Below are 18882 nucleotides of genomic sequence, written 5' to 3'. Positions count from 1 at the left end.
GAATAATGATTCGTTCAATCTGGAATGTCCAAATATGTAGACATCAACCAATGAGATTGTGAGGAATGGTAGGAGGGAGAAATCATTATTTGAGTTGTGGTAAAGCGTTAAGACTATGCGATGTGTAAGAAATTACTTGTCAGTTAATGACGGTTTAGAAAATAATAGAAAATAAGAAAAAGTATAAATGCACATGTGTGGAATGGGGTCGTAAGATGACTTATCGAAGTGGAGGAAAAATTTGAGTTACTTCCTCTGTAGGTTAGGACGATGATGAAGATGGCGCTCCTAGGAATAAATGTAATGTCTTAATATTACAAAATAATGTGCATGAAATGGCGTTCTATAGTTAAATAAGATAATGGCTAATATTGTAAATATAAATTTTTATGTGTAATCTGTTGTAAACCTACGGTATTTTGGTTCAGAGGGGACAAACTGCGCCCCTTTTATTATATACAAGATAGACAAATCTTTTGTCAAAATTAAAAAAAAAATTAAAATGTTTTTTTTTTTTAGATAATTCAGGTAAAAAAATTAAGGTCGACTTTTTTATTTGACCTTGAAAAAATAACAAAAAAACATCTTCATTGTAGATCTATCCAAGTACTTTAGAATGAGATATAAATGAACTTTGTAGGTCCATAAACAACAGATATTGTCTTTTAAAGTTGGCCACTTTTTCATAAAAATTCACATTTTTGTAAAAAGGTCAAGGTCATATCTCAGGAACCCCTTGACTGAGCCGTCTAGCAGAAGTCATTCAATTCTTTTCATGGATATCTGTAAGTGTAGCAAATGTGAAAAAAAATCTGTGTCAGACATGGTTTAACCCCTTGTTGACTTAGCAATGAGTCAAATACATCATATCTAAATGGCAAAAGTCACCAAACTTTTGCAAAAAACAACAAACCATCAAATAATGAACAACCTCAAAGAAAAACAGAAAACAAGATCTTTAAGAGGAAGATGAGAAGTAGTAATAACAAGAGTTCAAATAGAACGCAGTTATCATGCCTTCATAAAATACTAAAAGGGTTAAGAATTCAATCTGCATCCCATATCAGGAATTTCATACTGTAAAACAGTGTAACAAACCGCAAAGCTCTCCAGCAAACTAAAAAAAAATATTACCAAGAAAACATTCTAAAAGATCTTTTCCACAAAGTAGACCCAAACAATCTCCTAAAGTTCTTAAAAGCAACAAAGCTATAAAAAAAATATAATTGAAGAAAACATCTTCAAAATATATAGCATACAATTAATACCTATCAAATTGCTAAAATCACACTAAGATCTCCAAAAAAGAAATATATAATAAATAAAAATACTAACAAACAATAAACAAATTAAACCAAACAATCTCTTCAGCATTAGATAGTCCAAAAGGGTTGATATGCTGGTAAAATAAACCATCAGATCAATCATTTTTCTTAGCGATTAAATAAGTGACATTCATCGGATTGTGACATGTGTCATCATCTAAGCTAGTATAATCCCTGACATAATTGTAGTCTCATCTAGATTCCTTCATGACATAATCTTGGGCTTTTGGGGATTAATTTTTTTCTGAAATGACCATATGTTGAAACTCTTTAAAAAATATTGAAAACAAACAGTGATGCAATATGTCAGGTGTAGAAGCCAACAAACCTCAGACCAATTGTTAAAACTTAAGATGAGTTAATAGAAATTGCAACTAGAATTACAAGTTAGATATTCTGTTAACTAAATACTACAATAAAAAATGCTTAAAATAATTTTCTGGCAATTTGGGAAAGGAGTATTGCAGCAATTTGATACATCAATGTTAATATAAAGAAAATCTAATTTGACTTCTGATTTCATCATAAACTTTCTGTCATAAAAACAAAAACATCTGAACTTATTTACACTAGCTCCTCCATTCCTACTGACTCATCTTAACTCAATCTACATAACTAACTATCAATGTGTCTGCTCAGTCTCAGCTGTCAAAAATTCAATCTACTGTCCAATTTGGTCTTTTTATAATCTCTTTTCTCCCACAGATGCAAATTAACGAATCCACAACTTCATTCCTTTTTTCTTTTTCCTGAAACAGATTGCTGCTACTTGTGAGTAATTTGTTCTTTTACATTTTTGATCTCACACAAACACACACAAGGTGCCTTCAATAAGTTCCTATACTTTTTTTTGCACAGGCAATTAAAAATTGTTGTGACTCTTAAAAATTCAGTATATTATTGTTATACATCTTATGAAATGACTGACCAATTTTTATGATTTCAAGTTCAAATGAACAGCTATATCAGGAATTGGAATACAACTTACTAAAGCCTGATTGTCACAGCTGGTAAATTTCAAAAATGCAATCTGGACGTGGGTACACTTTAGAAGAATAATATTCAATAAAATTCTGTTTTAAACTTGGAAAAACGTATTAAATGCTTTAGGCTGCTTTTGTACCATCTTGGATGAATTGAGCATCAGCTTTTGAGTGGTATAAGAGATTCAAGGAAAGCAGGGAGTCTGATGAATAATGAAAGGTGTGGAAGGAGTAAAGAAGTCAGAGCACTAGATTTTATTGGCCAAATGAAGAACTTCATGGATAAGGACTGTCATGCGTCTAGAGACAATAAGTGCACAGTTTGATGTCAGTGTGGGAACTGTACACATAATTATTTGCAACTAACTAAAGATGCAGAAGATTTACGTGAATGAATTAGTCCACAACTTGCATTATTTATATTTTTCACTCCGAGATTAGAAGAGTTTAAAAAGAGATTTAAATTTATATTTTACCAACCTGTAGTGTGATTCGATTCTTAATCAGCAGACCAATTTTTATGTCCATTTGATCAAGGTCATGTTCCAACTGTTGATTGGAACGAATATCTGACACTACCTGTTGTCGTAGCGTCTGTAATTCTAAAATAAATAAAAAATGTTTACTTTCATTAAATAATAAAAATATTTCTTGGGTTTGTTTTTAAATTCAATTAAACGCATTCCTAAAATATGTTTTAGGAAGAAATTTTAATTTCACTTACCCAGTTCCTCTGCATAGTCAGCAGTACTGGCATCAAGAAGAGGCACAAATTTGCGCACAACTGACAATGGTGGATTATCATCATAAACTATAACAAAACAAAAATATTTTAAAAATTGGAATGTTTTTTTTCTTTTTAAATTAATTTGAATCTACAATATTTTTTCCTTCCAAGTTTATTTCAGTCATACAACTTTTATTACATATAGAAAAACACCTTTAGTAGTTAAAACAATATTAAATCTGTCATTGCTTATGTAGGAAAATATTAAGATATGGGTTTGTATTACTGTACACATAGATTCGAAAAAGTTGTCAAAAAACAAATATATAACAAATAAATGTTATCAAAGGCAAGATAAGTTACTTTTCTACCAAACTGGATATATTTTTTGTGTTTTTATTCAATGTAACATATTTATTCAGCTCGAAAAACATGCAGTATTTACCGATGTATTGGAAAATTCAAAATGGCGGCCAACTCTCTCTTAAACACGGTAAGTTCGGGAAAAGGTGTTATAAATAATAAACTAGACAAAATACTATTAAAAAAACACCGAATATATGTCAACTTATGTCACGGTAATATATACTGAGCGAATTTCTAACAGTATTTTGTCTAGTTTATTATTTATAACACCTTTTCCCGAACTTACCGTGTTTAAGAGAGAGTCGGCCGCCATTTTGAATTTTCCAATACATCGGTAAACACTGCATGTTTTTCAAGCTGAATAAACATGTTACATTGAATAAAAACACGTGAATTATATCCAGTTTGGTAGAAAAGTAACTTATCTTGCCTTTGATAACATTTATTTGTTATATATTTGTTTTTTGACAACTTTTTCGAATCTATGTGTACAGTAATACAAACCCTAAGATATATTTCAATTCACAGATGTATCACAATAGCTTTACAAAATTTATTGCATTTATTACTCTTATTAAATTTGATGAATGCTATTAAGTTAGGGAGAAACTGATTAAACACATCACCTTGTGATTATATAATTTTTCATTTTTTTTGCGTAAAACAGATCTGAAAGCAACATTTGTAAAACTTGCATATTCATTCAAAATACTAGTAAATGGTGTATATGAAAGGGGGGGGCAGTTCAGATTCATTATTAAAAATCCTTCACAAATCTACACAAGTTATGATTTTTATATGCACTTACTTTCAGAAGAAATTACTTACCTAAGGATTTGTAATCATGTCTTGCAAGATTAGATCGGACGAAGGCTTGAATTTTTATAATGGAATTGATCTAAAACAAAAATATTTGTAGAATACTTGAATACACAAATGCATAAAATACACAAGGAATCAGTAAAGTTAAAAAGAATAGAATTACATCACTATATTGCTCCAAATTTTGCATCAAGCACTGTTGAAATAGCAGGTGTATTTGGAGGGAGAGGGGAGAGGGAGTGATAGTAATAGAGCTAATACTAAAATAAAGATTTTGAATTTACTGATGAAGCATGAATCATTTTAAGAATAGCAGATTATGACAGGAGGGTTAACTAATTATATTACCGACTCAAAAAGTATTATTTTAAAGTTAGCATAAAGAACACTTAGGGTGCCAAATATACCATTAAAACTAATAGTAACACAAAATCTACATATGCATTGGATAGGACTGCATTAAATTTAGCATGAAGTGCTTTTGGGATGCTGAGAGAATCTGGTCCAAATTTAAAAAAACAACTATTAATACTAATCCACAATACTTAAAAGCTCCAAAATTATAGATCTCAAGATGTAATAATCCTAAGAATACTAATTATACTGTCTAAATAAAAACTCAATAAACCTTCATCGGAGTTAAACCCAAAGTCAATACTTGGTTTGTTTTAATAATTAAAATAATTCAAGAACAAGCAGAAAAATTCACTTACGTTATCTTTAAAATACTTAAGTCTATTTCTGTATCGCTTCCTCGCCAAATACATTCTAGTAAGGGCTTGCAACTGAAATAGAAAAAACATTACCAATCAACAAGATTATTGACTGAGAGAAACAAACTATAACTATGCAGGTCTGTTTTTTTCTTAGTTTTACGAATATCAATTTGGAATTGGATAAAAATTAAGAGGAAAGAACAATTTGAAGTAGGCTTAAAAATAAGTGACGAATACAACGTATGAGAATGAAAGGAAGAATAGAAAAAATTCATAAAAAAATTCCAAAGGAATAAAGATCTGAATAATTTGCAATTTTTTAAAATTTGTTTTTTAAAGAAAATATTTTTAAATAAATTATTGAAATAATTTTTATAAATTCAAGCAATGCATCTGTTTTATAACAAGAATCTCAGTAAATTTAGTTAAATAAAAAAGAATAGACTGAGATTGTACATAATGTTTTAACATTCTAAATAATAAAGTTATTTGAAAGGAAACAAGTAGTTTTTATTATAAAAGCTGGTAAAGTATATTAAGTGTGGTGAGTCACTTGAAACTGCATAAAACGTTATTTCCTGTTTTTTTAATTCTCAGTTAAATTAATTCTTAATAACTCAATTATTCTCAATTAAAAAATGTCTTTTGAATTTTACCATCATTTCTTCAATTTAATAAATTTATTAAGCAATTCTAGAATTGTAGCTTTTAATTTTGACAATTGTGAATGACTTTGGTGAAACACAGGTTTCTTTCTTATACAAACTGTCAACATAAAAACAATGATTACAAATGACAGGTAATAAGTTCTAGTGGATCTAAAATTTTTCTTTTTGAAAGAAGTTTGCAAATATGGAGTGTCTCTTCATTCTCCTTTCCTATCAATACTGAAGTTCCTCAGGGCCACCGTTTCTTTTCTATATCAGTTATCTTTTTGAGAATATTAAGGTTAACATGCTCATCATACCACTATTCTGGTATTGCTTCTCAATCTCCCTTGAATCAGTTGAAATATGCAGCTGCTCTAGAAGTTAATATGGGTTCAGTTCTGGATTAAGATACAAAATGACTTGTTTCATATAATCCAGTTAAGAATCATTTTGTGTCTTTCAATCATAGGCATGTCTCTTTTCTTTCTGATATTCTAATAGATGGTTCTACTCTTGAGGAAAAATCAATTCTGAAAATTCTTGGTCTTTCTTTCTCATCAAATCTTTCTTGGAGTACATAGATACATTGCTCTTTCTGCATCTAGTAAGGTTGGTTCTCTCTAACACTCTTTTTTAGGCTATTCTCTATCTCTATAAATCTAACAGACCAAGTATGAAGTACTGCCTAACTCCTCACTTAGGTTGTTCCTAATATAGTCCCTTATGTTTGAATGGCAATATGCCTTGTTTGAGATGAACAAAAGTATGAAAAATAACTACAGGCAATATTAACTAAGAATAAAATAATGCTTTAAGATCTCTACTCAGTCATGGCTAATGGAATGAAAACAATCTACTGCTGTAGATTAAATAAAAGGTTCAGTTTAAAATTATGTATAGATTTTCAAGTTTTATAAGATATACGGAGGAAAGTTGGAAAGCTATATCAGCTTAAACATTATGAGAATAAGGTCCAAGACAAGAATAGCTCTCTAAATAATCCACATTACTAGATGCCATAGAAAAACAGGATAAAAAGGGGGGAATTTTCATATTAAGTTAGATACTATTTATTTGTACAGCATTAGATTATTACAAGCACAAACTGACTTCTATCAATACGGTTCAGAAAGTGAAATTAGTAAATACTGAAATGCTACACAAATTTTATACACATGGTTTACATTTGTAAAAATCAATGTCATCTTTTCAATCAAAACTTGTCTGATAGACAAAATGTTAAAAGCAAAAACTGAAAATGAAACATTACCTTGATGGTAGCTTCAGTATTGTCTTTAAGATATTGCTTTCTTTTATTGTAAAGTCTTCGTTGGTGAGTTCCTCTCCAAAATGCCTGTTAAACAAAAAATTTTAATTGGATTTAAGTTTATAAAAATTTTTGAGAAAGAAAAATATTTTACTTCATTCAATGTAAAAATTTAACCCATCCTATGTATGCAGGTGATGAAAACAGAATTTTCAAGAAAGGACAGTTTTAGTTATTTTTCTAAATAAAATGTTGATATTTCACTGAAGCATTTCAAATATAACCTGTAAGACATTTTAAAAAGAAATTTGAAAACAAGACAACTTTAGAATGAAAAAAATTTGAAAACAAGACAACTTTAGAATGAAAAAAATATCAGATAAAATCAAGCATTCAATGTCAAACATAATTATGCAATAAATATCAAATCATACCACCTAAGAAGCCTGCTTAATTATATAGAATAATTCATAAAACCATTTTAAATGGATCAATAATGAGCTTGAGTACATCATAGATCCTTACAGATTCAGAACAAGAAATGCTAAAGGATTAAATGTCATAAACTAACGTCTCAGTTATAATCTGCTAGACTGCTAAACTCTTTAATGTACAACAGCAGAGATACAAAAAACTGATTGAGAGGTGAATATCTGTTCATGAGAAACGACTGCTAAATGAGAATTGAAATGAGTTTTAACCAACATTACATACATAAATACACATTCATACATAAATCGTACATCATGGTATTTAAATATGTTGTATCAGTGTTATTTTAAGTTCAAAGCATTGGTTAAAAGAAATGATTATTGTGACCATCAAAATGATGCAAGACAAATTTAAAAAAAAAAAAAAAAGACTGATCTGCACTTGGATTATGTAAATTCTGCAGGGGAGGGGGTACAGATGGAAAACAAGGCTGTAGATTCTACTCTGATGAATTGATCCCTTACACTGATGATTAACTTAGCAAACCAAGGATAACATGTTAAAACCGCATAAACAACTGAGTATTATCTTACGCACAGTTTCCTGTACCTAGAACATAAATACAGAGAAGTACGAGCAGCACTGCAGGAGAAACAATGATTAACATTTCAAAATTTTCCTTATGTTAACATAATCCACACTTTACATGGAACCATACAGCACAGTATTGAATTGATCAAATGAATGGTGGGAGAGTTTGTGATGGTATTCTGAGGAAGTGTTAGATTCCAAGAGTAAGGACATTCGGGCCTATTTGGAACACCTTAGTAGAAAATGCGATGTCAACAAGCAAATCTAAGATGTTCACCATCAATTACTGGAGCAATCCATATCTGACATGCGTAACATTAAAGTACATTGGAGCAAAGTTATGTAAAGTATGCAAAGCGTCTGATCACAAAGTCCGAACTCATGATGCAAATCACTTAAAAGAAGATGGACTGGAGGATTTTTTTTTCCTCTGACATTTTCTTCACTCATCTTGTTTGAACTTTTAAATTTGCTTTCTATTTATTTGTTAATTCATATGGGGATCAATCTCAAGTGCAAATGAGTATTTGGTTGTTTTTCAAAAGTGTGGCTAGTTTTGACCTCTTAAGTTACTGAAAAAGGACTCCATATGATCCACTGGCAAACTTGAAAGTAATCTGAACACAATTTCTCCAAAACTCTGAAAATAGGTCAAAATAAGAAATGTAGGACTGAAATGGCTCCAAAATAGGATTTTTAATGCCCATAATATTAATATAGTCGAATTAGCTTGATTTAGGGGCATCAGGGATCCTGAAGAAAGTTCAATAATCAATATTGGACTGAATTTTGGAATTCTGAAAAATTTCAGACCATAGCTTGGCATTTCTCCTCCTGGATATTTTCAGGTAATTATCTTACAAACTAGATTTGATTGCAACAAAGCAATTATTGATTCATGTAGGGTATAAATTGAAGAGTCAGAACATATACATGTCCACAAGTCATCTTTCAAGTGTAATTTGAAAGTGAATGCAAATATTTGATAAGTTTTTCTCAAATAAGGCTATTTTTGATCCCCAAGATTATGAAAAAGGGTCAGGAGGAGGCAATATAGGTGTAAAATCAATTTTCTGGATTTTCTGGTCCATATAACAAAGTAAATATGAACATTTACAAATAGATAGAATTTGAAATTTAAGTAATATCCAAAATATTACAAAATTTCATAAAATACTAAGAAAAACCAAATTTTCTTAAAATTGTGATATTCAAAACACCATAATATTGGTTATAAATGAGATATGAGCTGATTTTTTTTTTTGCATTGAATCAGAAACTTTATCGACTTTCCAGAATTTTGCATTTTGGATACCTTGGTTGATATTCATTTTTGGTGAAATTACCATCGCTGGGCAGGAATCTCAGTGCTTGAGATTTCTTTTAAGATCTTGGGATTTCAGCTTTCACCTTATGACCTTGGAAATTATTAATAGTTCCGAAAACAGTCAAAATCTTTGAATAAAATCATGTACAAGTTAATATAAATTACAGTTGGGAAGGTAAAAATGGTTTGAATATTGTTTGTTTTGATTCAAAACATGTCTTAGCTTATGAACAGTGCTTAACTGGTTGCATTTGACATTTCTGCCATGATTCACTCGCAACTGTTGTCACCAAACAAAATAACAACACATGCTTATTCTGTTTCTGTCAGCTAGTAGAAATGTGTTGCTCCAACGGTTTAGTTGTGCTTGTGATCGTGTTCTTTTTGGAGGAGAAAAGTATTCCTCTCAATAACGTTATTGGCCCAGGCTGTGACAAATAATAATGGGGAAACAGGGTAGCTTGCAAAAGCTTTTTAGAGCTGATGTTTTAGGTTGCGAGATGCGTGTGCCATTCATTTGCTCTTGGTTTTAGTAAAGAGGTGAGCATTTTGCCTCCCTTCTAAGAAAGTTTTTTAAAAGATCTAACATTGATTTTCTCTTGTAGTGCAAAAAGACAAAGAGATTTTGTAATGGGACAAAATATTGTGAATGCAGCAAATCACAAAATTCCTAAATTGGTTTTTGAGAGAGAAAGTGACTTCAGTTATTTTGGAACAGTATGATGCTCTCTTGCTCTAGTTTTGAAGTGAAGCAAAAACAGACAAGATTTACAATGCCAGTAACATCTATAAAATTTTAATCAACTGCAAAACACAGCATATGCTAGTCTTTCTTTAATTGATTCTGCAGAAAGTGAATGCTTTAAATTTAAAATTTCAATCTGAACATTTCAGATTGCACCAATTGTTTTCTTTTTCAACTACAAATAAGAATACACTTAGTTTTTGTATTAAAGATGAAATCCTACATTCATCAAAATTGTCAGAAATTGATTCCTGTTACAAAACTATAAAAATATAGAGGACACCATGGCTCATTTGCTCACCAACCCATTTAAAGATGCTGCCACTGAAAAAGCATTTAGGAATGATTGCTTAAAATTCCTGATTGAACGTCCATGCCAAATTAAAAAGCAATTTCTATTAGATAAAAATAATATTACAACTAAACTTAGAGTGCTAGATCCTAAAATAGCAACAATTAGTGATTTGATAATGTATCTTCCTTCCCTTATATCAAATGGCCAACTAAATAATTTAGATGACCAATGGAGATGTTTTCAGCTTTCTGTGAGTGAACTTACTACTCTCACTAAAAATATTCCTAAATACTGGAATCAAATTAATGAAATCAAAGATGGATTAAATAATAGCAAGTTTAATTTACTTTATTTTATAACAAACTTGTGTTTTGCCACGCTTTTCTGCAAGTGTCAAAAGAATTTTCACTAGGGTAAATTGTCCGAAAACTAAAGTAAGAACTAAATTAAAGGCAGAAACTGTTAAAGACAGACTCTTGGCAAAGCAGAATATGGCAAAGAACAGTGGATCTTCTTACATTAACATTCATTCAAGATCTTGAGTGGTATTGAAGAAGATATCAGAATAGAATTTCAAAGGAAAAAGAATATGTGAACAACATTAATATAGAAGATGGTGGAATGGATGAAGAAGCATAATATTTAGTATCTTTTATGCATGTAAATTAATTTAGTATTTTGGTCATTTTTTTTTTTTTTTTTTATTAATTAATTGTGGAAAATTTTTTACTTTCTTAGAATTTTTCATGGCCAATACTTGGACAACTTGAAAAATTTCACTGGAATCTTTGCCTCTGGACCACTTGAAACATGGAGGGGGGATCAGGTGAAATGACCTGATCCTGGCAAGTGAAATGGCAACAGGAAAAGTTGAAAGTTATTCATGAAACATTTAACCTCAAACATGAGACAAGATGAAAAATTAAAACAAAAATATAAAATAGTCTACAAAATAAATACAGTAGAACCCCAGGATACGGTGGCCCTAGGATACTTTTTTTCAGGTTACGATGTGGAATATGTTTTTCGGGCCTTTTTTTTGCCCTGCCTTACAGTGTTATTTATAATGTTATTTGATTTTATACATGTGTATTATATACTGTACTGTATTTTGTTACTAATTTTTTATGCTGTATCCCAGAGTTCTACCGTATGCAGTTGTTATTTTGCAGAAAGTGATAATATATAATTAAAAGTACATTAACAAATTAGTAAAAAAAAAAAAAAAAAAAAAAAAAAAAAAGAGAAATAGAAAAGCAATTTGTCAATTATAATGGTTTAATTTTAAATGGGAATGACATTTGAGAATTACCTGAATCTTTTTTATAGCAGGACTTTGAGATTTTATATAGGTCAATCGATCATTGAAGGATTTTCTTGTGAGATAACCTCTGATATAAGCTTGTACCAAAACTATAAATCCTTCATTAGCCTGAAACAGTAGTTCTCTGTCATATGCTTCTTGAACATCTGTCAGAACACTCTGAAATAGAAAATTTAAAGTTAAAAAAAAAAATAACTGGAACTGATTTTGATTTGAAAAAAAGTATAACTTGTATAAAGCTAATATAAAATGATAAATATACCACTATAATTACTATTTCTGAATAAGCTTCTTTTTTTTTTCAATGGTCCTATTTTGATACAGGAGTAGGGAAGTTAAACACAAAAAAAAAAAAAAAAAAAAAACAAGTTCATGTTTCCCAGTTAAAACACTTCATCTTAAACAGAAAAACTGGATTGGAGAGAAAAAAATACAAAAATGAACTTCCATCTTGGAATGAATATTCTTAATTTCTCCAGACCATAGACTAAATTGTGTATCATTACAATTCGAAATATTTACACATCCATATATAAATCACAAGATTAAACAGAAATATTCTTTAATATAAGCTATCACAAACTGGACTGTTTATGCTGTAAAAATGGGTAAAAAGTGAAAATTTGTAAAATGTACATTATGATAACTTCATTTGTTAGATTATATCTATGAAATTCCTATTTACAATGCCTCCCCACGGGACAGAGTAAGACACCAGGGTCGTTTTTTAATGCGGAGAAAAGGAACAAAAATAAAAATTGTCTCAGTCGTGAAGGATTTCTCCTCCACTGACAGAACAAGAAATTGAAGTGCAGCATCCGAAGAACAGATACTACACTTTGATCTTGTCCTGAAGGCCAATGACTCTTTCCTCTTTCTTATATCATTTTTTGTACGATGATTAATTTGTTATATTTATTTGAATTATGAAACTATTTTAATGACAAATATGTTTTGTTCCATTTTTTATACACATCTGAAAAATATTTGTGCCATTCACACTGTTATTTAATTCACTTTGAAAGATCATTCTAGCTTATAAAAAAGGTTATCCTTCAATTTGATAGATGAAGTATAGAATTTTAAATAAACTCTCATTAAAAATTTCCAAGTTGAAAACTTCAGTGAATAAAACACTAGAAAAATTTATTAAAAATATTCTATTATTGTGAAGACAAGTATCCAAAAATAATCAAAATAGGATTAATATTTATATATTGAGCAGCAAAGTAACATTTTTCTACCCTGACCCCAGTAAAAGTGAATGAAAAGAAAAAGTAGAAACCAACACTATACATGTAAACATAACCCCTTTCCTCCTCCCATAACCGCCATCAGTACTAGGAGCAAAAGTAGGATATTCACAACTTTTCTCTTTCTCTCACTTCTTTCTTTATATCATTTCTATCTCCCCTTTTCTCTCTGAATGAATATTTACATTTTTTTTAAAGTTTAAAAGAATTTTGTCTTGAGAAATATTTCTTTAAATAAGGTTCTATTCTTAAAATGTGCTTACAAATAGATTCAACATGTAATTCAGGTAAAATATTTTAAAACCCTATCATTATTTAGTTTTAATTTTATTGTCATTTTGCTCAGTATAATAATACTTTTAGTATCTCTCTCTCTCTATATATATATATATAAATTCATATTCCTGTCTGTTCACAATTTGATTAATATATACAAAAGCTTCCTTACTTCACTCATTTATTTCTATATATAGTATGATTCTTGCAAAATATACAATTAAGAGATCATCTCATTTACATATTACATTAAGAAAAATCAATTTTATTAAATAGCGATATCTTAGTTAATGTTTCTAGCGAGAGAATTGTTATAAGTGTTCCATTTAAAATTGTTATTTAATAAATTTTTAACAATAATTATATTGATAACATAGTTTATTAAATTTATTTGGAATTATTATTCCAACGTCGATTTTTTTAAAATCTTTTTAAAAATCGTTATTTGCCCCTTCGGAACATAAACAAAAAAACTATCATCAAATAAAATAATTTGGTAATCTCAATAAATTTCTATCTTGAAAAAATAATTCTGAGTAGATAGAAACACGTTTGGCTTTTGTTTATTATAATATTCAAACAAAAAGAAAACACAAAAACTGAAAAGATTTCATTTGTTTGTTTTTATTATTCTTTAAACGGCTGTACAGAAATCAGTAAATTTTTACGATGTGACCCAGCATCATTTAACACCTAAAAAAAAAAAAAAAAATAAAGATCTACTGCCCTCCCTCTAAATTCCACAATTTACTTTTTTTTTCCCAAGTTAATCTCATCGATTACAAGCTTAACTTTTGTACATGACAAATACAATTTTTTTTTTTCGTGGAGGGGTAGAAATTACATTTGAAACATAAAATAACGATAAATTTAATTAATTTTTAGGAGACCACTCTGTACTGTCATCTAACAATTTCATAAACAAAACGAACACCAAAATATTACAAATTACATGGGAGGGGGGGGGGTACATTAGAAACATAAAACGAGAAAAAATTTAATTTAATTGTTTTTCAGAATTAATTTTTGGTAGATCTTCATTTTTTTTTTTTTTTTTTAGGGGTTCTGCCTACTTGGCTGATTTTTTTTTTTTTTTTTGCGATCGCATAAGTATTTTTATTGAAACAAAAGTTGTAATGATTTATTTTTAATTATTTTTTTTTGGTGTGTGTGTGTGTGTGTGGGGGGTCTTTCCAGTGCTCAATATCTGGAGAGTAGTTTCTTCTCTTTGTATCCCTTCAGCTAAAATATATGGTGGAGAGAGTATCACATACTTCTTTGGAGTGATTACATTTCCATGTTTTTTGGAATTGTTATGGAGGTATCTACGTTGCCCATGATAAAAATGATTAGTATAACAGGTATGTTCCAAACGAAACTTCAGGTCAACCCAGGCAATGCCGGATACCCATGCTAGTAACTAAATATGACTAAGAGTAAAAGTTATTGACTAATTACATTTATTTTTTATCCATATAAATAAAATGAGAGTACCTCTAAAATGGTTTCATAGTGATTTTTTCTTGAAGAATACTATTAATTTATCGACAAAAATGTTCAGAACATTTTTATTAAAATTTGCTTAATGTTTAGATTTGTTTAGCATGTTAAGTGATAAACTGTCATTTTCCTTTGCACGGCGTAGTTTAGTGTCATATGTTTTAAATGAAATTGTGAAAAAGCATTTACAAAAGTATTTAGTATTAAAAATGCAGGAGTGCATGAGGCTTAGAATTGTAAACTTTCTCTAAACAATTTATTTTGATAGTTTGCACTTGGGTTAAGAGTTTTTGATATAGATTTAAAAATTGATTTGTATAGAATAAATCCAATTATGTGTATATTTACACATCCATGTTAACAGCAATACAATTAAAAAAAAAAAAAAAAAAAAATCACAATCACATTGAAATATGGCTTAAATACTTAAACAGTAGCCATCATTTATTTCATTTTCTGTAAATTTTTTTTCAAAATTTTTTATAACTTCTTTTGTTTTAAATTTATTCATAATTTTTCTCTGTATAAACAAGTTTATTTATAAAAAATTCAAAACTTAAATCATATAAACATGTCACCAGATAATACTGCAGGACTTACCCCCCCCAATCAGTGTTTGAAACAAAGAAAAATGCAAAGGAAATAAATATAAATGTAAAAAAAATAAAAAAAGAAAACTAAGAAAGTTCAAGCAGAAGGCAGACAGATTTAAACTATAGGAACTGACACCCAAAATTCATATAATATTAGAATAAAGGTACAGGGGAAGGAGTCAAAAAGGTATAAAAAAAGAATAGTTGCTACAGATCTTTTCTTCCACTTGCAACCATATCTATATAAACATGCATACATAAATATCTCTACACGCACCATCTGCAACAAGATAATAGTCAAATTATTTTTCAAAAATGTTTTCATTCTTTTTGATTTCTTGAGTACTAACCTGAATTTCTTCTTTTGTCAAAATAGAAAAATCTTTAACAATATTTTCATTTCGAGCCCATGCATATTCGCCAGTATTCACATTGTAGTAGAACTTGAAACCACGTTTAGATTTATTCATCATCCATCCAGTTCCAGTGTCTCCTGCAAACAAAATTTTGTATAATAATGGTTATCTTTTAATTATATTTTTTGTTTGATTAAATACTTGTACTAAATTTTGGTTTATGTACTGACAAAACTTTTTAAATTATAAATATAATCCTATGAAAAAAAAAATAAATGAAAAAAATTAAATTGTTATAGACTAATATTAGTACTAGTATAATTAAAAAAAAAAAAAATTTTTTATAAAGATTATGAAGGAAATTAAAAGTTTATTTTTCACATCTAGATCATCTTGTATAATTAAAAAATTCAAGAAATTTGAGTATATACGAGTATTACTTGCTAAGAGTAGTAGTCAAATATACACAAAATTCCATAGTAATCAATACAATACTTCACCTACTTGAATGATCACTCAAACAAGTACAGCACAGACTAATGATGGCATTGTAATGAAAATAAGGAATTTTCAATAAATTTTAATTTTTATATTTACATATTAGAATATTTGAAAAAAATTAGGGTTTAAAAGTCTCATAGACTCGAACGTTTTAATGTATTACTAGCAGTTCAGCCCGCCTTTGCTCGGGCCCTATGTACTGTTCATAACTTGTCCTACGTGTGAATACACTTTATGTAAGATTTCAAATTTATAGACCAAAATTTTTCTGAGTAATTTCGTAGAGATCACAGAGGTCAATTTTTTTTTTTTAACGTTGACCCCAATTTTGACCCCTTAACATTTATTATTTTGGTCTCAAGTCAAAATACAAAGTTTTACCCATGTCAAGTTACCTACATTTATTTCAAGTCTTTAGACCCAAAATTGGTGGAGGAATTTGGTAGAATCTGCAAAGGTCAACGCTTTCAACTTTGACCTTTTGGCAGCCAAATTTTTGCCCCAAAACTGATTAAAATGCTTGTCGCATGTCTGAATACCTGTTATATATAAATTTCAAATGTTTAGGCCCAAATTGACTGAGTAGTTTGCTAGACACCAAAAAAGGTCAAATCTTTTGAACTTTGATTCCTTGGCAGCTACAAATTTTTTAACCAAACCGATTAAAAAGCTCGCCCTATCTTTGAATACCCTTTATGTAAAATTTCAAATGTTTAGACCAGAAATTGGCTGAGTAATTTGGTAGAGACCGCAGAGGTAAAAATTTTTTTTTTAACTTTGACCCCTTAGCATTTATTTTTGGGCTCGAATCAAATTAAAAAGTTTGATCTATGTCAAAGTAACCTACATTTAAAATTTCAAGTGTTAAGACCTAAAATGGGCAGAGGAGTTTAGTAGAGTTTTCAAATATCAAATTGTTCAACTTTGATTCCTTGACAGTCAAATTTCTGCCCAAAAACCGATTAAAAAGATTTTCCCAAATCTCAATACTCCTTATGTCAAATCTCGAGTCTCTAGACCAAAAATTGACAGAGTTATATATGTACACAGACACACAAACATTTTCACTTTTATAGATATATAGATTGTTGCCAGTTTTCTAGCTACCATATCATGATCAAAACCATATAAACAAAAAAAATTTCTGATAAAGTTATTTTACCCAATGATGCTTTTTCTTTGCGTAATTCTTTCAGTTGTTGCATATACTCATCAGCGCAAGAAGGACGTACTTTCTGTAATTGGACATCAGGAGATTGTAAAGACTGTAATAAGACTTCAGAGGATTGTTGGTCAAGGTTAGCATTGATGTCTCTGATACCAACAGACACTAAAATGAAAAAAATTTATTACATTTATGTGATTAATTGAAAAGAGAAAAATAGAATCGGGAGGCAGAATGCAAAAACAAATTTTGATTTTTTTTTTTTTTAATAAATATATATATATTTTTATAATATATATATATATATATAAATATATAATAGATAAATTAATGAGAATTATTACATGTATTTTTGCCAAATAAAAGTGTAGATCCTCTCTATTCCCTTTGATGTATATTTTATCCATTCGCTTTGATAAAAGTATATATTCTCATGTATTATACAACTCATTCTCAAAATATGAGTCTTAAATGCAAAACTGAGATAGATGCCTTAATATATCACTGACTTCTAAAATTGTACATTGCTAAAATTTCATAATCGCGTATTAATATGAAGAAACTGAAATTTGTATTCCTTCAAATACAATAAGAGTAAAATGAGAGCTTATAGTCAACTAATGTACTTCCAAACTTCCAGTGTTGCGCTGATAAGGTAAATCATTTTTCGCTTTTTTTCTCTCTCACCCGTGTATGTACTCATATTCCATTACATTTTTCTGATCATACTTCTTATATTTATTTAATAATTATTGAAAAGTTTCTTCGGCCTTATTTTTAATTAAGAATTAGTGAAATAAGTTTTATATTTTTTAAAGAATTATTAAAAAATACTTTTACGCTCTTTTCTTTTGAAATTATTGAAAACACTTTAAAATATTTTAAAACTATTTTGCGAATATTATGTATTGGATAGGTTTTTTATGATGTTCGAAATTTTGTTATTTTGATTTCAATAATTTCATTTTTATACTTTAATAAACATTATTATATAAATTTAAATAAAAAATGTATTTTTAAAATAAAAAAAATCTTATTTTTATAATTTCATAAACATATTTTGTATAAAATTTCAAATAAAATAAAACTTTAATTTTGTTATTAAAAGTGCAAAAACTAATTGTGTTATTTTTATCTGCATAATTTTAATTTTTATTGTATACTTTTCAATAATGTCCTTTTCTTTTATTTTATTTCAATAAATAGATTCACAATAAAAATACTGAAAAAAGTGAAAGAACTGATTTGCCTTATCACCGTCTCCGGTAGCAGCCACACTGGAAAATAGGAAGTACGTGAGCTAACTATAACTAAACTAAGCAATTATTTTCCATGTTAAAAAACAGAAAAAAAAAGTAATACTTTTGATGGTTTCTTCTTCATCCCTGTTAGCCTCAAGAACTGTTTCCTGGATTTCCTCAAGCCAAAGAACTGTGTCTTCATCTTGAGTTTCCTGAAAAGCACATAATATTCAAGTTGGAAGATAAATATAAAAGATAAAAGCCAATAAACTATTAATGAAACTATTTACAAATAATTTTAGCTAATAAAATTAATCATAATTAGGTTAAAATAATAATTTAATGATCATATGATACAGATTCCCAATTCAGGATAGAACATAATCAATTCTATTCAAAATAATTTGGTAAAAAAAACAGCACAAAA

The 18882-nt window shown here is 28.8% G+C and overlaps 1 protein-coding gene across 1 annotated transcript in view; it reads right to left on the bottom strand.

Annotated features, from left to right (window-relative positions):
• Positions 1–18882, bottom strand: part of LOC145276893 (ras GTPase-activating-like protein IQGAP1) — a 274771-nt gene that overhangs the window by 72664 nt on the left and 183225 nt on the right. The window contains exons 17-25 of the mRNA XM_080128329.1: positions 18577–18667; positions 17212–17379; positions 15543–15685; positions 11559–11729; positions 6860–6943; positions 4937–5008; positions 4230–4299; positions 3033–3119; positions 2789–2910 (exon numbers count right to left, since the gene is read on the bottom strand). Coding sequence (XP_079984455.1) covers positions 2789–2910; positions 3033–3119; positions 4230–4299; positions 4937–5008; positions 6860–6943; positions 11559–11729; positions 15543–15685; positions 17212–17379; positions 18577–18667 — 1008 coding nt within the window. The remainder of the gene's footprint in view (positions 1–2788; positions 2911–3032; positions 3120–4229; positions 4300–4936; positions 5009–6859; positions 6944–11558; positions 11730–15542; positions 15686–17211; positions 17380–18576; positions 18668–18882) is intronic.

Source organism: Euprymna scolopes, chromosome 5 (assembly GCF_053919585.1).
Source record: "Euprymna scolopes isolate OS-2025 chromosome 5, ASM5391958v1, whole genome shotgun sequence".
NCBI lineage: Eukaryota > Metazoa > Mollusca > Cephalopoda > Sepiida > Sepiolidae > Euprymna > Euprymna scolopes.
The sequence above is the reverse complement of the archived record's forward strand: the minus strand, read 5'-3'. Positions and strand labels throughout refer to the sequence as shown.